Genomic DNA, 19,786 nt, shown 5'->3' on the forward strand with positions numbered 1-19,786 from the left:
GTGAGTTTGAGTGAACTCCGGGAGTTGGTGATGGACAGGGAGGCCTGGCGTGCTGCGTGCGATTCATGGGGTCGCAAAGAGTCGGACACGACTGAGCGACTGAACTGAACTGAACTGAAACTTGCCTTCTTCTTTGCCTGTTGTGTAGGCCTGGACGCACTGAGCAATAATATTTTGTGAACTGGTAGCCCAAATGATTACCCCTACTCAGTGTCTAGTCCTAGGTCTACAGTGTAGAGCTATCGGTTACCATTAGGAGGCACTCCCCAAGGGCTCAGGCCGGCGTTCTTAGTGTTTCTGGGCCGCTCACTCTTGCCGCCTATCTCTATGGTTTCCGTTGTATTTTTCTCCGGAATAGGCGCAGCTTCCGCTTCCGGTGGGGCCGTCCCTAGCGGTAGAGATGGCGGCGACTGCAACGGAGGCCGCGTCCTCGGCCTCTGCAGAACCCCGGGAAGAGGCTGAAGGCCCTAGCCCCGCCTGGGATGAGTCCCAACTGCGCAGTTACACTTTCCCGACCCGGCCCATCCCGCGTCTGAGTCAAAGCGACCCCCGGGCGGAGGAGCTTATCGAGAATGAGGTAGGGGGCGGAGCCGCTTTCGAAGTGGGAGGGGGAAGGGACCAGGTTGGGAGGAGAGGTCAAAGGCGAGTGGTGGTAGAAGGGAGGGACCCGCTGGGCTGTGGACAAGGGCCTAAGCGGGGATGGAGAGGGAAGCGAGGAGAAATGGAACTTGCGGGGTTCATGCTAGTTAACAGAAGTTATTTTGAAGTTGGAAAATAGTTGGAATCTTGGGACAAGAACCCACCAGTTCCTTGGGACAACTTGATTTTTTCCATTTAGGAGCCTGTGGTGCTGACGGACACAAATCTTGTGTATCCTGCACTAAAATGGGACCTTGAATACCTGCAAGAAAATATTGGCAACGGTGACTTCTCCGTGTACAGTGCCAGCACCCACAAGTTCTTGTACTATGATGAGAAGAAGATGGCTAATTTCCAGAACTTTAAGCCAAGGTCCAACAGGGAAGAAATGAAATTTCATGAGTTTGTTGAGAAACTGCAGGATATACAGCAGCGAGGTGGTGAAGAGAGGTAAGTTCCAAGATCATGGCTTTTTCTGTTGAATCTAGGGCATCCATTTTTCTTGCCTGTATTTATTTGAGGCTGAATTTTTTAGCTTGAGGGATGATGGAATGACTAGACTTGAAGTGTGACTCTCAAATTTGTTGTCTTCATAAAGTGAGAGTCACACTTGCCTAGCAGAGTCTGGTAGGTGAATGAAATGAGTGGAAGTTTGGGTGAAAGCTATGATGAAGCTGAAGGCATATGCCCTGTTAAGAGTGAGAAGTCATTACTTAACTCTTGTTTCCATTTTGGAGTGCAGCCCCAGGGTTGCCAGATAGTCTGATCCCACCCCTCCCTGCCCCGCTCCAGCCCCGAGAAGCTAGAAATCAGGATTTCTATTTAAAAAAATTTTTAAGCTTTACATGTGGGCAGCTAATTCAAATTTTTTAAAATGCTGCCAGAGACCAGTTTAAAACATCAGTGAATTTCCTGAGACTGCAGGTTTGCAGCCTTTGTCCTAAAATATTTGAATGGGGGCAGCACAGGCTGAAAAGTTGAATAGGTGAGGGTAGGGAGAATATTGATGTTCTGCATTGTATTGACAATAGCAAACACAAGACACCCACACACATAGGGGAGTGACTTACCTCTCCCTTTTAACTCTCTTTATGAGGACCTTCTCTTATGTAGTTCTCAGACAGCATCCAGTCCTACTTTAACTTTACTCCTGGGGAATTGCTGTCACTGAGTACTTGATGGTGACTGACTATCTCCATCTCACATTTGGTGCCCAACCCTGGGCTTTTCTTCAGTTTCCAGCCCCATTTCTCTTTCAGACTCTGTTAGCAGTATGTGGCAGAGTGAAAGGATTTGAAATACCCACCTCCCTCCGTTCCCCCCCTTTTTTTGTTTTCCTAACTGTTAGCTATTGTCATAATGTTGGGACTTTTACCAAAAGAGTTTCCAGAATCTGAACTACAATAGATTTGTTCTTTATGTCTTATAGAGACTGTTGCAGTTGAATCCGTTCGTGCATTAATGTCCTCAAATTTACCACAGTGTGCACTGATGCACACACAGACAAACACACACACACAACCAACATTGAGAAGAAAGATTGATTTGAATAATGCTGGTGGAGTGTAAATCTGTTGGGTGAACATATGCTCTAGAATGAGTGTGAGATAAGATATGAGTCTTTTGATTTCCCAGTCATTTTAAGGTTCTTGTTTCCCACAGAACATTTTGCCTAAATGTGAGCTAGGAGTGTAGTCTGTACCTTATGGATGACTTAAGGAAAATTTCTTTACTGTTTGCAGATTTTTCCCTTCCGGCTACTTTAGCACCAACTAACCCCATTGTATAATGATACAGGTTGTTATGATTCTGAGGTAAAGGGATCCTCTTTGAGCTGTTTTGAGCATTTACTGTTAAGGTTTCAGAGGAATTGTTTAGATTCCTGTTTGGGAAGTGTTTCTGACTCTTTGAGAGTTACTTGAGAGATATTTGTATGAATACACGTACTTCATAATCTCTGGGGAGCATTCCAAGGTTGTATTCAAGTCTTGAGGGTTCCATGTCCCTACACAGGTAGCTCTCTTCAAGTTAGCAAGATTTTTAATTAGGGTTGCTTTAAACATCATGGTTATCCTCAGGCACTGAGATACCTTTGAGCCTTTTGAAATAATGTTCTCAGCACCATTACTTTTTTTCCTTCATGTTTGCCCCCTAAATAATATTTCTTTGGGGACTTGAGCAACTGTGTTTGGGTTTTCATATGTATTAAGTAACTTCTTACCTTCCTCAGGCGTCTTAGGGGCCCTGAGTCTGCAGAAAGCTTAGTGAGGTTTCTTCCTTCAGCTCCAGATGGCTGCTATAGATAGGTGGCTGAATCAGTTAAGATAAACTAGGCTTCATTCCAGGACTCAGCAATGTGAAGCAACAAAGGTTTATTTTTCACACATGCTACATGTCCATCTCGGGTCACCTGGAGGCTCTGCTCTTAGGTCATCTTTTCCACTTTGGGACCTAGATCGCTCCAGCAGTTGCTATCTGAAACTTTGCAGTTGCTATCTGAAACTTTGCAGTTGCTGTGGCAGAGGGAAAGTAATGTGGTGGTAGTGTGTACTGGTTCTTAAAATTAAAGTTTGGAAGCAGCACCAGTCACTTCTGTGGACAGCTTGGTGGCCAAAGAAGTTAAATAAGAAAGCCTTACTTGAAGGAGGTGCAGAAGAATAACTCTCACAAGGAGGGAATACGATCTGCCACAATGGCTGTTGGAGGCCAAAGGAGTCCTCTCAGGCCCTGAGAGTTTCTGGAACAGGCTGAATCATTATTCTAGGGTTCCTAGTGGGCTGCCATCTCTGGGGTTGCACAGAGTCGGACACGACTGAAGCGACTTAGCAGCAGCAGCACCAGCAGCATGGGTAGGCTTTGAGGAATCTATGAAATTAAATGAAAGTTAGATGTATGAGCATTTTTATGGGGAACCTCCCTTGGGTACTTTTTTCCCCTCTTAGATTCATAAAAGATTCATAATGTGACCCAAAAAGCCAAGAATCACTTCTTTAAAATACAAAATTTGATGTTGAACAGAGCTCAAAGAAGGATAGGAGAGGATTCAGCTCTGTGAGAGTCCCATGACTGCAGCTGTTTTTGTTAGAAGTGTTGGTGTGGGCTTGGGTTTGAATTTCCAGGTGTAGGGAGGCCATGCCACAGACACTGTGTACATGCACTAATGGGATTTTCTCTTTGGGGAACATAGGTTGTATCTACAGCAAACACTCAATGATACTGTGGGCAGGAAGATTGTCATGGACTTCTTGGGTTTTAACTGGAACTGGATTAATAAGCAACAGGGAAAGCGTGGCTGGGGGCAGCTGACCTCTAACCTGCTGCTTATCGGCATGGAAGGTAAGAAATCTTTCAGAAAGCAGCACGACTTGGGGTCACATGAACTGATTTCTAATCCTTTCCCCACCACTTACTCGATCCATGACTTTAAACAAGTCATGTAACTTTCTTAAGCCTCAGTCTCCTAATTTGTAAAACAGACACGGTAATACCTTAAAATTGACTATGAAGGTTCAATGAGATTAATATATGTTACATGTTTAAAATAGCTTCAGGTACTCTAAAAAGAAAGTTCCCTTTTCCCTTCCTCAGCTGCTTTGTGAATACATATACTCAGTTACTGGAGATCTCTCTAAAATTCTGCTGTTTTCTGTTGGATATGTCTGCAGATTTTTATCCTAGTAGAAGAAAAATATTTTTCCAATATAAATTGAACTTATCTTTTGAACAGATAATATATTTTTGGGGTTAAATTCAAAAGGTATAAATAGGTATGTAGTGATAAATCTCTCTTACACTCCAGTTTCCCAGCCTCTCAGTTTCCATCCCTCCCTGGAGGCACCAAATGTTGTTAGCTGCTTCTGTATCCTGCTAGAGGATTTTAGATGTATATAAGCAAATACTTGAATACTACTTTTTTTTTTTTCAAAAAGAGACACCTTTAAACTCCAATGAGGAGAAAGAAAGCTACTTACCAACCAGGGTCATTGTGTCAATTCTGTCACTAGCTCAGTGCCGGCTCCTAGTAGAGGTCCTTAGTAAATGGTGAGTAAATTGAGTTGAACAAGGAAGCGGAGTAATGACTCATTATCAGTCACCACCAGGCTCTGGAGTCTCTTCTTCCCCTTTGATTGTCTTTTCTCCAGATTTGTATCTTTTACCGCTAGTATTAATGAAAGCTTCTAGTATTGCAGCTTATGAATTGTCCCTTAGCCTGCCCCTTTGAGGCCAACTCTTGGTTGACCTACCAGGAGCCAGTTCTTGTTTACTTGACTCTGAATTTGTATGTTGCCTTTCTATCCTGTGGTAGAGGGCAAGGAAGTAGATCTAGCAGGCAGAGACGAGAGAAGAAGTCGTCTTCAGGGATGCACATGGACTCTGCACCTAGTAAAGTGGCTGTCTTGGCCCACTCAGGCAGACTGGGGAATGTTTTCTAAACTCCATGCCTTGCAGAGGGCCCTTGAGCTCTTAAGGACTGTGCAGAGAAACAGTGGGGCTCTTTATAACTGTCAGATGCAGCCCCAGTTATAAAGAGGAGCATGCATACACAAGGGCAGATAATTCAAGATGGCATTTTAGATAATTTGCATTATTCGGAGTACACAACACTCTTCAGGAATTTGTTATGCTCCCCCTGCCCCCACGAGAAGCAACAGCTCCAGTGTTGATCTAAAGAAGTGTTGCAGTCCAACAGGTGTGTTGAAGTGGGAGCAAAGGTTGAGAATCTTTGAGCTCCAGAAAGTGTTAGTCACTCAGTTGTGTCCGACTCTTTGCAACCCTATGGGCAGTAGCCCACCAGGTTCCTCTATCCGTGGAATTCTTCAAGCAAAACTACTGGAGTGGTTAGCCATCCCCTTCTCCAGGGGATTTTCCTAACCTAGGGATCGAACCCGCGTCTTCTGCATTGCAGGCAGATTCTTTACTGTCTAAGCCACCAGGAAAGCCCCTGGTGAGCTCCAGAAGAGCTACCGAAAGTAAGTACATATATACAACTTAAAATGACTGGTTAACTGCATCAAAGAAGAGCATGCATGCATTGCTGATACCGTCATTTCAACTGTTTCTAACTCTTGCTCGTGTTTCCCTTGAGTTTGTGCCATTGTCCAGAGTTCAAGTGCAGGTTCCCACTAGCTGTCTGAAAGTAGACCATCCCTGTGAAACCTTCTATAAGCCAAGATGATGTAAAACAAAGAAGCAGTTATCCTAGGGCACATCTTGCTAACGGATGCACAAAGTAAATAGAAAGCACAGATGCTCACACAATCAGAGCTATGGTGGCTTGATGCTGAGTGTAGTTTCTAGGGGAGGAGGTTGGCAGTGCTACTCTTACTGCTCGTGCTCACTGCCTCTGTAATGGCTCACTCCAGAGCAAACTCTGAGTGATACTTCTGCCTTTTTCTTTGTAAAAATGAAAACTCTCTTTGAATTTCTTTCATTTAGCAAAATGGGTGCAAATATAGGTCTCCTGTAAAAGCAAAGTGGTATAAAGCGAACTTCTGAAAAGCAGGGCATAGCTGTATGGAGTGTATTGTTTTTCCACGCTTGTATCATTTTGATGTGCAGTTGTATACAGTAAGGGTAGCAGCTGTCATATAAAGAAATCCACTCTGCTAATTGACGGTGAACCCTTAGCCAGCGATGTTTGCTACTAGATCTATCACCTATTAAAAGTGTAACACCTAATTGAATGAGAGTTGTGATTATAGTCTCCCTGATTTTGATTTGGAACCTTTTGCTGAGAGGGCAGACTAGGCTTTGTCTGTAACACTGAAGCCTGTGTTCTATCCTGTGCAGTAGAGCTACTGTCTTGAATAAGAAAATGTGTTTTTTCCTACAGGAAATGTGACACCTGCTCACTATGATGAGCAACAGAACTTCTTTGCTCAGATAAAAGGCCACAAGCGATGCATTTTGTTCCCTCCGGATCAGTTTGAGTGCCTCTACCCATATCCTGTTCATCATCCCTGTGACAGACAGAGCCAGGTGAGCTTGCATGATCCGAGGAGGGTATAGAACTCCTTAGAGATCCAAGATGGGCATGGGTCCCCCTTCTCTGTGGCAGTATGCCAGGTTTGGATAAACTGAGAGGACAGTTTCACAATGTAGCTTACATATTCCTGGCCCCTGTGGTGGTCCCCAGATGGTCAGGGCAAAGCCCTCACTGATGCTGGTGGGCTCTAGTTATTCTATTTGATTGGATTATAAATTCATGAAACAAAATGTGTATGTCTCCATTAGATTTTATGATTGTTTACTTTTGTCACAGATGCTACTTTTTGATAAAGAGAAGGATGAATAGAATTGAGATATGTCACTTAAGGTCTTTTCTGGATCTCAGTGAGGTATGTAGTTGACTTTGTGGCCAACCAGAGAGCTCCTCTTCTTCCTTGAGGAGAAAGCTGCTTAGCTGCCTTGTGTAGGAGTCTTTGCTGGTTCGAATATGTGTTTGGGAGAAAGTTTCTGAAAGTTTGGCTGAAAGATGAGTCCTAATTCCTCAAATCTGCAGGCCATGAGTAGGTTTCTGACCTGTAAACCTTGATGATTGGCTTTTGACCTCAGGATCACAAGGCCTAGTATTCATTTAACATTCAGCAGTGCCCATCTTCTTATGTCATTCTCTGGGAGAGTTTGTGTATGTTTAATGTGTGTTGTGTCTTTTGCTGGATTAAAAAAAAAAATTCTCAAGACTTTTTAAGGGATCTTTCTTGATTACCAAAGTAACAGATAAAAATTTGGTGATTGACTGATTTTTTTTTTTTCCTCTTGAACCTCTCAGGTGGACTTTGACAATCCTGACTACGAGAGGTTTCCCAATTTCCAGAACGTGGTTGGTTACGAAACAGTGGTTGGCCCCGGTGATGTTCTTTACATCCCAATGTACTGGTGAGGACGGGGCTAGGACTGGGGGCTTCTGGGGAGCTTTCTTTCCCATTCCCTGGAAAGCCTTATCCATGTCACTTCTTTTGAGTTGTGGCAGGATTGGACTTAAAGTGATGTACAGGAAGGTTGGCATATCCGGATGATGGGCGTACTTAAGCCGGGGGAAATGACAACACTGTCTCTAGACAAGATAACAGTTCCTCTGGTCCAAAGAGGCCCCAGAGGCTTGAGGCTTGGCTCTTTGGTATTTGAAGACCAAACACCACTCCCTTTAGCTCCAGGGTGTGTTTGGTAGGATGAGTGTGAAGATACTGTTTCCTTATATAGAACAGCTATATAAGGACTTTCTAGTTTCAGAGGAACCATCCCTCTGAAAAGTTCTGGTGGCAAACAGCAACCTGTTTGTTTTCTTGCAGGTGGCATCACATAGAGTCATTACTAAATGGGGGGATAACCATCACTGTGAACTTCTGGTATAAGGTGACTATGGTTTTTTGTTCTAGATGGGAGTGGGGTGAGGTAGGTGTGATGAATTATTTGGGGGTGGGACAGGGAGGTTGGCTGTCTCTGGAAGTGATTGCCAGGTCTTTGAGGGAGATGAAGAGGGTTGGGGTTGAACTGGGTTTCTTAAGAGAGGATGGTGCTTGGTACAGTGCGTGACACTGAAGCCTGCTAAAGACATTTCCTGAGCTGCTGCTTCCTTTGCAGGGGGCCCCGACTCCTAAGAGAATTGAATATCCTCTCAAAGCCCATCAGAAAGTGGCCATAATGAGAAACATTGAGAAGATGCTTGGAGAGGCCTTGGGGAACCCACAAGAGGTATGTGGCTGCCCCAAAGTGGCACTCCTGTGACTCTGGGCAGAGTGACCAGGGAAAGTCAGGGTTGGTGTCATGTTCTCTGTAGCTCGTCTGTTTCAGTATTCTTGTCCTCTCTCTTCATAGAGGTTATGGATATGTTCAGAAAATTCTAATTTTTTGGTGAGAGCTGGGCTTGACTGGCGGATCAATTATAATCTGTTCCATGCTAGTAGTAATATTCCTCATGGGGCTTGTGTGCCAGCTGGGGACCCCTGAGGGGATTCTTCTGGAACGGAAAGCGAGCAGCAAAGCATCTTCTCACATGCTCCCAGCTGTGCCAAGGCTGCTCTAGGTAATGTTGAGACCTGCTTCCCACACAGGTATGCCAGTGGCCCATTGCATAAATGGGGGAGATTTATATTTATGATGCTCTTTACCTCTTCCTGTGGATAGCCTGTGCATCCATAGCACCTGTGGGGAGAGAGCACCAGCCCCAGCTGCAAGTGATCCTTTCGGGATAAAGAAGCATTTAAGATTCTTAAGGCACATTTACGAAACACGCAGATAGACACTCTGAGGTGTCTGGGGTGTGTTAGCTCCTCTGACCGTCTGTCTGTCAGTTTGGCACTGCTTATGTGTATAGGGTGTTGTGAGAAGGAAAGTAATCCAACATGGACCCAGAGGAGGGGACCATGCCCCAGAATACTGGGTTGACCTCCAGGAAGAGAGTTGATTAGAGGGTTTACAAGATTGAACGAAAGCCTTGTCCTTGCCCTTGGCTGGACGTTGATGTCTCCAGACACACCCCGTCCTGCTCTGGGGCTAGAGGACAGACAGTTCTGACTGGCTCCCCATGTCTTTCCACAGGTGGGGCCCTTGTTGAACACAATGATCAAGGGCCGATACAACTAGCCTGCCAGGAGTCAAGGCCTCCTGCCAGGTGACTGCTAGCCCGTCCACACCGCTTCATTGATGAGGACAGGAGACTCCAAGCGCTAGTATTGCACGCTGCACTTAATGGACTGGACTCTTGCCATGGCCCTGGAGGCAGGTGTTTGGGGCAAGGCAGGGTGGTTGGCACTCCACTCCCATTCGGAGGGATTCTTACCCTTGCCTCTGTGCCCCAGCACCCTCCCTCTCTGCCCCCTGAAGTCCTGCATTCAGTGTGTGGAGTCCCCAGCTTCTGGTTGTCATCCTGTCTGTGTGTTGGTCTGTCCACCTCGGGGTGTGTGTGCGTGTGTGTGCCTGCACACGCGTGTATGTGTTTCTTCCTCACTCCCTCCTTCTGGGTCAGGATGCCACTTCTGGCTCTCAGCTCTGTCTCCTGCAACCTCAGTGCCTCAGCCTGAGAGAGGAGATGCTCTCGGATGCCCCCACATCTGGGCTCCAGGGCCACAGCTGTCCTGTCCGTGAGGTCAGTCTGCCCCCTCCCAGTTTTCACAGAGTGAGGCTCTAGGCTGGTAGGAATGCTACGGGACTCTAATGGGAGAGAGAGGGAGGGGGAGGCTTCCCTCTGAGAGCCTCAGTAGCTTCCTCGGAGAGCGAATTAGGCAGGGTTCCAACTTGGACCTTCAAGCTCAAGCCATACACAGAAAAGCACCTTGGGACAAAGGAACCAAGGATTGTGCAAAACGTCCAGATTACAGGAGTTTTTACATACAGCTGCTTTCTTTCAGCACCAGCTCTTGCTCTCTGTCCTGGGTGCCTGGGGAGTCCTCCAGCAGTGTCTTCTGTAGGTTCTAAGAGTGCAGGCCTCTTGGGGATATGTGTGTGTGCATGTGTCTACACTGGCCTGCCTCTCTGCTGACCAAGTTTCTACTGCTTAACCTTGTCCAGTGGAGCATACAGCAGGAACTCCAAGGCAATACTGCCTGAGCTGGTCTAAAGCTTTTAAACTCATTTTTAGCCATTGGATGTTTGTCTCAACAACCTGCCTGAGACCGACTGGCTAGAGCCTCCAGATCCTACGACCCTCCCTGCCCAGGCCAAGTCCTCGGCTACGTCTGTGGAGCTTCCTGGCACAAGTAGACTAAGTGGGGTCAAGCTGAGGCAGCTAACTCACCACCTGTCATCCGCCTCATGGCAAGGGCAGAAATGTAGCCTTGCCTCTTGAAGCCAGAACCTCTGCCAGACCCCACTGTAATGTTCCACGAACACCCTCAAAAGTCAGGGCAACTGGTGGAGCATGGAGTGGAATTCCTTTTCTGTTCACAGTTACTTGTGGGAACCACTCTCAGGGCTGCAGCTCACAGCTGGGTCACCGGGCACTGCACAACTCAAAGGGCTCGTGTGGTGAAAGTGGGGGCCTTGGAATGGGCAGTGTGGCAGCCCTGTGTCCTGTCGCCTCCACTCCCGTCTCCACGCCCCTTCTCTCTGGAAGGAAAAAGGAGTTGGAAGTCTCTGGGTTCATTTTTTTTCCTTTTTTTTTTTTTTTGCCAAAGGTTTACTTCCAGTGTCTGAGCTGTGGCTCTCACCCCCAGAGCTCAGTTTATAGCTACAGTGCACTGATGGACTGAGAGGATGAGCGTGTGTGTGTGCATGAGCGCACCCGTGTGTATTTTGGGGTGGGGTGTTTATTTTTAGTACCCCATGCTGGGGTTCTCTGATGCAGTGTGGGTGTTCAAACACGGTACCTTCTAAAGTGTAGTTCTTTCAAATATAGCCAATGCTGGAAAATGTGACCGCAGTGGTCTCCATCCCTCCATCTCTTTTGGGAAAAAGGAACACAGCAAAGAAAATAGGACAGAGGAAGGATAAATTGACCACATTCACATTTTGAAATACAGCACATTCTTTTCATTCTCCTCAGCATGTCTGCAGCCTTCCTGGCTCATTCCTCAAAGATGTGGGTGATGGCTTGGTCCTCTCAGCTGATCGTCTCTGGGTGCTGTGCCCACCCATGTCTGACCAAGGTGGAGGGGCCTTCACAGGTTGGGTCCTGAGTCTTGGGTAATACAACAGGGACCCCTGACTATTAAGACACCTAATGTCAAGTGCTTTTGTCTTTGTTCCTCGCTATCCTGCAAGGTAGGTATTTTCATTTTACAGCTCAAGAGTAAGTGATTGGTGGCAATCAGGATTCCAGCCTAGTACTATTTGGCTACAGAGCCCCTGCTGTGCTTCTCTAGCAAACTGTTGATTCTCCTACCATACCTCCTCTAAACTACAGGCCTTGCTCAGATCTCACCCACTGGGCAGTATCTAGTACAGACAGGCTTAGCCCAAAAGAATACAGCTCAGGGTAAAAGCTCTTCTGGGCTCCGGCAAACACTTCTTGGGGAAAATGCCAGGAAGCCATACTATGGAGTTAAAAGAATTCTGAAATGAGTTACAGGGAAACAGTTCTGGATCCCATTGATTACGAGTATGTCCTTGAATAGGTCCCGTCACTTCTCCCAGCATGCTTGTGCATGTGGAGCATTGAAGATCTAGGTCTGGAAGTTCACTGAGAACTGTAATTCATGTTCTGCTGCCTGCATTTTCCCTGATGAAAAGATTGAGGCCCTTCCCTTCACATAGCTAGGCTAGGGCTGTTCAGGCAGAAATTCTGCTTGTTGCAGAGGAAGCGTCTCTGCCCTATTTCTTAACACCTATCCTAACTAGCAGCATGAGGGCAGACACAAGAAGGAAAGGTGGGCGTTTGGGCCTGTATAGAGGTCAGCCATGTTGCATGCTCCTGTTTTTAAACCAGCAGGTACAGAGGAAACCACTCTCTCGTGAAGTCTAATATTTGTTGGGGGGTTGGAGGTGGGGGATGGAGGAGGGGCTGTTCTGGGCATCAGTTGAGCAGATGCCCAGGATGCCTGGGGGAGACCAGCTTCTCCTACAAATCAGAGCTCTAAATTACAAGGTTTTTACCAACGCGAACAGTTGGGGGAAGTCGTCTGCTCTCATTTGCGTAATGGTTTCTGTCACTGGTGATTAGACACAGGATGAAGGAAAAGAAATTTGACAATTAGGAATGAGCGATCATTAATCTGAATCTGTTAGGAGACAGAGAGGGGAAGGATCCTTATCAATGGCCAACCCAATGTGACGAGACCCTCCCTCTGTCCCCCAGAGACTCTTGGGCCACATACCCTTTCATTGTTTCCTCCACAGGCTGAGCTGTTACTTCTTAACAAAGGCTGGGTGGGCCCCGTCCCCAGGCTGAGGTAGATACAGGAACAGACATCTAGAGCCGACAAGGAGTGTCAAAGAGTGTCAAACGCAAGTAATAGGGCAAAGAATAGCAATAGAATGGTTTTGACATGTGTTTCTTGTTTGTGGAAAATGTTTTTGTAATCAACACTACAGATACCCCACCTATGACAAGAATTTGTTAGATTCCAACACTGAAGGATGTGGAGAAAACCTCCTCTTTTATCCTCCAGGAGCCTCTCTAGTTGGAGAGGAAAGCACATGAAATACCCAGAGGTTATGAAGCCATGTGTCATGCACCCTGTGAGGACAAGATTAGAGGCTGTTGAGAGAGGAAGAAGATGAGTGGAGAGCAAAGCTGAACCTCCGGGCTCCTCCCAGTCCTTGGGCTCATCAGGGAGCACGCTTCACCCTGGGCCTTCCCCCTCACATATTGCGGCTGTAGTTACGTGGAAGGCCCTGATGTGTGAGCAGGTGACGAGATGAACTAACAGGCTGAGTATTAAAGTGTGAATAGCCCCTACTTGGATCTAATGTCTCCATGTCACCTCGTCTCTCATCCTTCTGATTCTTCGAAGATCATGGACAGTATTTGCATCAGTTGTTACTTCTCAGTTTTGTGACTTACATTTTGGTGGGTCCTTAGGTCAGAGGCTTCCTCAGGGATTGGAGGCAGGGATGGCAGTGTTGGTGGTTCGTCGTCTCCTTCGAGTGGGAACTTCCTGTGGATAGGACTGTCTCTCCCCTTGGTAACTTCCCTACCTCTGGGTCTTCTACCGTTCAAAAATCCAATGCAGAGGTCAGTAGGACTGCAGAGAGGGGTCCTCAGTGGTGAGTTTCACCCAAACAAGTTGGATATAGGGAAACGCCTAAGAAATGCTTGTGGACTTCCAGACGCCCTGGCCTTTCTGCCCGTGTCATCTTCCCTTTTTCTGGTACCTCTGGTGCTTCCGTCCAGCCCCAGCCTGCTTCTCTGGTATCCTCTCAAACTGCCTGCTCTAAAGAGATGTTCCAGCTTCCTTTTCCAGAGTACCCCTTCCCCCAGTTTCTCCTCCTTCTCTCCCTGCCTGGTCTCTCCAGCAGCCCCGTCACCAAGGTCCTTTTTGTAAACAGTCACTTTTGCAGACGGTCCCTGGCTGAGGTGTTTGGATTGACTTTCTCTAGGGTCCCTTCATCTTCCGTTTCTGGTCTGCGGTAGTTTTGTGTACCTGTTGTGTACCTGCTCTGTTCTCTTGCCATCCAGTCCTTTTGTCATGTCTGCACATCCTGGTTTGGCTTTGCTCACTCTGGGAGCCCTTTCTGCTAGTCTTCAGCCAGTTCCATTCAATCCTCATAGGGTTTAGGGTCCTTTGTAGAGCCCTGCTGAGCACTTTTGGTGTTATTCTGGGGGACAGAGCCTCACACGTGGGCAGCCTTGAGTCCCAAGGGCTTGTGGTTAGTGAGACCTCCAGTGAGGAGTGAGAGGAGGGAATCCAGAGTCATGGACAGTGGAGGACTAGTGAGAGAGGTTGAGCAGGAGACTCCCCAGGAGTAGAGCTGAGCCTGGCAAGCCTGGAGGGAGGAACTGAAGTTTGTGCTTCTGTCTACATGCATTGGTGTGCCTCGGGGTCCGGCAGTTGAGGTTTGGTGGGTGTTCTGCGAATGTCCCCCGATTTCTCTCAGGTATCTTTGGTGATGCTCCAAGTCACCAAATTGGCTCACTTCTGCATTTCAGTGTTTGCTGAAAGGGAGAAGCACACTGAGTAGTCATGTGTTAGGAATGGAGGGTCTTAAACAAGAAAGACCCTGGAAGCCAGGGTAGCAGGAGACAGGGATCCAGTGGTCAGCTTATATAACCAGACTGTCACATCACTCCTCCAGGTGTTTAGTACAATAGCTGGTTAGAGGAGTTTAAAAAAAAATTGGGCCTTGCCTTCCCCATCTAAATCTGGTCTTCAGGTGATGTTTTAGGAAGGAGCATGTATCCTTTAACTTACAGTGAGAAACAGCGTAACAATCTAGTGTAGTGTATAAAAGCATAGGTTTGGGAATCAGATGTATTTGGTTCAGATCTCTAGTTCTGCTACCTTCCGGCTGGGCTGGATCTTATTGATTGAGTTGACCTTTGTGAGCCTCAAGTTTCCTCAACTATAATGATATCTGTGTAGGGAGAGGGAGTAGGTGTTGAAAATATCTACCTCAGGGCTGATGAATTGATGGAAACAATGCTTGTAAAGCTTTAGCACAGTGCCTGGCAAACAATAAATGGCTGTGGTAGTTGTGGTTGTATTTTTTTAATGTGACTTATTCAGAAACTCAATTTTAGTGATACCTTCACTCAAGAAAAGTGTAAAGAAGAATAAATTATGCTGGAGAAGTTCATATTGAGATGGGGACAGACAGAAGAGTCTTGGTATCTTAAACCCACCTTGGAGGGAAACAGGGTAGAATCTGATGCCTTCTGCTTGGTCAGCCAGATTTTTCCTCTCTACACCAGCCCAGGGCCGGCGTGAGAAGCTGTTAGGTGCAGGCTCTCCTTAGACTCTGAGGGCTGAAGGCAGCTGGATGAGTGTCCATTATACCTGAGGAAGCTATTGCCAACCTTATACCATGAAACATGGCAGCAGCTAAGTCAGGCCCCCTCGGTGCAATGTTATTTCATGTATTTAAATTAACTTGATTATTCTAGGACAGAAGGGCATTCAGAAGAGAATTCAGAAAAAAAGACTGGGATCTTTACTAGCTACCATTTGTGGAGCCTCTGGAGCATTTCTGTTCCATACCCAGGGCCCATCTCTACCCACTTGTGCTCAGTTCATCGCAGCCATCAAGCAGGCAGTTGGTGTCACAGGTCTGCAGAGGAGAAGCACCTGACAGGCTCAGGTGTTCACAGGCTTCCCGCAAGAAGTCACACAGTCTAAGCTGATTAATGGAAGACAACCGGGGTTCGGGAGAAGTGAAAGGCTTAAGTTTCTCCTCTGGCTTCTCACTCGCCCAGTTCCCAAAGCAAACATTCTCTTCCTCCATGTTTAAGTGTTTTAGGAATCACTTCTAGGAAGGAGCTAGACAGTGGACTCCCAAAAGAAGAAAACCCTTTGGTTGGCCACAGAAACCTTTGAAAATCGTTTTGGTTGTCAGCCCAGGTTTGTCCTGGAGTGCAAATGGGTTTGACTTGCTCAGTTGTAACCCCATCACGGCCTTCTCAAAAAGACTGCATTCTGGCCTTTGGAGTTACACTCTGCCTCTCTGCCCAGAAGAGATGCTGGATCCAGTACTTGAACATCAGCCCGAGATGTACTCTGATTGCCTGGAATGCTCAGCCTTCTCCACACTGAATACCCATTGATCTCTTAGGTTCTGCCTTCACCCCCTGCCACTCCCCTCCTCCCCACTGTGAGCCACTCATATTCCTTTGCATCTGACCCTGGCTTCCAGCCCTGTGGGTGAAGAAGACCTCTCTAGTAGGTGCCAAGCCATCTTTGGACTGCAGGCCATTCTGTAGTCACTTTGCAGTCACATCTAGATGTTTCACCCTGGACCTTGGCACCCTTTTCTTTGGCCACAGAAAATGTTGCTGTGTTTTTTTCAGTTTGCTTAAAACTTACTCACTTGGTCATTGAGATCAGTCCTGCCCTTTGGGAAAGCTCTACTACTTATCTCCAAATCCAAGCTACTTCTGAGCCAGGTTCTGTTATTTCTTGAATATGTAGTGTATGGTGCAGTATAGGGTCATGGTTGAGAATGAGGACTTGGCATATTTGGCTTTGAATCCTAGGTCTGTCATCTTATGTGACCTTGAGCAAAGGATACTGCCTGAAACTTCATATATATGGGTATAAATTACCTACCTTGTCAGGGTTACATGAAATCACGTATGTAAAGAAAGGCTCAGGAGGGTGAATGTTCTATAGCTCAGACTCATCTGTCATTGGACCCAGCCTTGTCTCTCAAAGCCTTTACTTCTCTTCCCATCTCGCTTTCTGACAAAGGTCCTGCTTCTACTCCCAGAGCAAGTCTAGTTGTCAGGTCATGAGCAGAACAGAGATAGGAGCATAAATTTTCTGCTCGTTACCATTTCCTACCCCTTCTTGGGTCTTCCTGGTGGCTCAGACAGTAAAGAATCTGCCTGCAATGCTGGAGACCTGGGTTCAATCCCTGGGTTGGGAAGATCCCCTGGAGGAGGGCATGTCAGCCCACTCCCGTGTTCTTGCCTGGAGAATCCCCCCATGGACAGAAGAGCCTGGCAGGCTACAGTCCATGGGGTTGCAAAGAGTCGGACACGACTGAGCAACTAAGCACCCCTTCTTGGTGATCTCCAACTTATTCTTTAAAAGGACTCTAATCTGTACTGCCATTGCTGGGGAATGATCTTCTGAAGTTGTTTTCAATTATATTAAGAATACCTGAAACACTCTGTCAGTGAAAATTAAAAACCTCAGACCTGCTGCCACCAAGGTGATCAGAGGCACTGAAAGTGTGTGGGCTGCTGGCACAACAGGTGTAAGGTGGGTGTGGCAGGGGCATGGGGGCAAGGAGGTGGGCACAGAAGCTGCCGTGCTCATCTAGAGGCAGCACATGGGCTTGTTAAATTTCCCTCCAAGGTTTTGAATAGTGAGCTTTTGATTTGTTGGAGCAAAGCCCCGCCCACTTTACCGTCAGTACAGTCATTGTTTTCTTGGGCCTTATGTGATGTTTTGACAAGAATGGAGGTGTTGGATGTGACTCTTGGGCTTAAATCCCTATTGTCCACTTCCTAACTATAATCTCTTAAGTCTCTGTCTCTGCCACTTCACCTGGGAGGGGTTGAAAATAGCACATGGCTTGCAACATCGTTAGGAGCGTTTGTGATGATTTTTTTTTAATTGGAGGATAATTGGCCAAATACTGTGCCAACCCTTGCCACACATCAACATGAATCAGCCACACAGGCACACGCATGTCCCTCCCTCCCAAACCCTCCCCCACCCCTCCACTCCCATCCCAGCCCTCTAGGCCATTACAGAGTACCAGGCCAAACTCCCTGCATCACACAGCAAATTCCCACTTGCTGTCAGTTTTACATATGGTAATGTATATGTTTCCATGCTATTTTCTCATGATTTAAAAAATATGTATATATTTGTTTAAATGCACTGGATCTTAGCTGCAGCATGTGGGATCTAATTCCCCAACCAGGGATTGAACCTGAGCCCCCTGCATTGGGAACGTGGAATCTTAGCCTCTGCACCACCAGGGAAGTCCCGTGTGATGATGTTTTTAAAACACTCAATTCAGTATGGGCACTCAGAAAATGGTTTATTATGTAGACTCAGTATTTCGTTAGTGCTTGGAGGGCTGGGATTTTTTAATCCTACTCTGACTCTCAAGTTAATATGTGAAGTGGAATCACAGATATATTGGGGTGGGGGAAGCAAAATGGAAAAGATCAGGTTGTGAAAGAGACAAAGTCTGTGAAAGGCAGAGATGGGGACAAAGATGATTTGGCTAGGATGGGGTCTTAAGGAACAGAAGCAGAGACCTAGGCTCTAGATTACCATCTGATTCATTCTACCATTCCTGTAGAATGAAGGAAATGGGGCAGGAGGGTGTCTGTAGATGACACGGTGTGGCTAAGTGGAAGGACCACAAGGCTTAGGGGCCATGAACCTATGTGTGACTCTTAGATGCTTTTCATAGGCCGAGTGACTTTGGGCACACTTTTCTCCATGCTTCAGTTTCTTCCTTAACAGTGGTTAGTATGACTACTGCCTCCTTTAAAGGGTTGATGGGACAATATATGTGAGAATGCTGTCTAAACTGAGCACTGTCTGTTACTTGGGTGGTGGTTGGGGTCGGGGTTTAGAGAGCTTTCCCAGAGTGGTGGGTCATAGAATTGCAGGAGTTCACAGATAAGAGCCTCTCTCATTTTCAACAGGAGACAGAAAAGCAATGTTGTTTCCCACCTAAACACTGTCCTTTCACTCTGCTAACGTTTGTCTGGTAAGGATCTTGTTTTGGTTTAAGAAGGAAAAGCAGTGGGCTGAGAAAGGTTGTGAGCTTAGGAGTTCCATGGATTAGGTTTGAATCCGTTTCACCACTCCCAGTGCTGAGATGGTCAGATTACTTATACTGTCTCTGAACTTAGCTTTCTTAGCAGGCCCGTTTGAGTGGCTATTGGGAATGAATGAGACACCTCAAGTAAACAACTAGATGATTAGTACCTCCCTAGTAGTCAGTGAACGGAGAAGGCAATGGCACCCCACTCCAGTACTCTTGCCTGGAAAATCCCATGGACGGAGGAGCCTGGTAGGCTGCAGTCCATGTCACTAAGAGTCGGGGACAACTGAGCGACTTCACTTTCACTTTTCGCTTTCATGCATTGGAGAAGGAAATGGCAACCCACTCCATTGTTCTTGCCTGCAGAATCCCAGGGACAGAGGAGCCTGGTGGGCTGCCGTCTATGGGGTGGCACAGAGTCGGACAGGACTGAAGCGACTTAGCAGCAGCAGCAGCAGTAGTTAGTGAAAGTCGCTCAGTCGTGTCTGACTTTGTGCGACCCAATGGACTATACAGTCCATGGAATTCAGACCAGGATACTGGCGTGGGTAGCCATTCCCTTCTCCAGGGGATCTTCCCAACCCAGGGATTGAACCCAGGTCTCCCACATTGCAGGCAGATTCTTTACCAGCTGAGCCACAAGGGAAGCCCAAGAATACTGGAGTGGGTAGCCTTCCCGACCCAGGAATCAAACCAGGTTCTTCTGCGTTGCAGGAGGATTCTTTACCAACTGAGCTATCAGGGAAGCCTCCCTAGTAAGTGCCCAATACATATAAATTCCCTTTTCTTTCTCTTCCTTTCAGTTCAGTTCAGTTGCTCAGTCGTGTCCAACTCTTTGCAACTCCATGGACTGCAGCACCCCAGGCTTCCCTGTCCATCACCAACTCCCAGATTTTGCTCAAACTCATGTTCATTAAGTTGGTGATGCCATCCAATCATCTCATCCTCTGTTATCCCCTTTTCATCCTGCCTTCAATCTTTCCCAGCATCAGAGTCTTTCCCAATGAGTCAGTTCTTTGCATCAGGTGGCCAAAGTATTGGAGCTTCAGCTTCAGCATCAGTCCTTCCAGTGAATATTCAGGAATGATTTCCTTTAGGATTTGATCTAAAGTTTGATCTCACAGTTCAAGGGACTTTCAAGAGTCTTCTCCAGTACCACAGTTCAAAAGCATCAATTCTTTGGTGCTTAGCTTTCTTTATGGTCCAACTCACATCCATACGTGACTACTGGAAAAACCATAGCTTTGACTAGATGGACCTTTGTCGGCAAAGTAATGCCTCCGCTTTTTAATATGCTGTCTGGGTTGGTCATAGCTTT

At 46.7% G+C, this 19,786-nt stretch overlaps 1 protein-coding gene across 1 annotated transcript; it reads left to right on the top strand.

Moving 5' to 3' along the window:
• The first annotated feature begins 364 nt into the window (after positions 1-364).
• HIF1AN (hypoxia inducible factor 1 subunit alpha inhibitor) lies at positions 365-10,994 on the top strand. Its single transcript, XM_006053196.4, has 8 exons — positions 365-577; positions 839-1,089; positions 3,827-3,975; positions 6,473-6,618; positions 7,412-7,518; positions 7,932-7,995; positions 8,224-8,334; positions 9,181-10,994. Exons 1-8 carry the CDS (start codon positions 401-403, stop codon positions 9,223-9,225), a joined length of 1,050 nt encoding a protein of 349 aa, XP_006053258.1. The 5' UTR covers positions 365-400; the 3' UTR covers positions 9,226-10,994.
• The last annotated feature ends 8,792 nt before the right edge of the window (positions 10,995-19,786 follow it).

Source organism: Bubalus bubalis, chromosome 23 (assembly GCF_019923935.1).
Source record: "Bubalus bubalis isolate 160015118507 breed Murrah chromosome 23, NDDB_SH_1, whole genome shotgun sequence".
NCBI classification, from domain to species: Eukaryota; Metazoa; Chordata; class Mammalia; order Artiodactyla; family Bovidae; genus Bubalus; species Bubalus bubalis.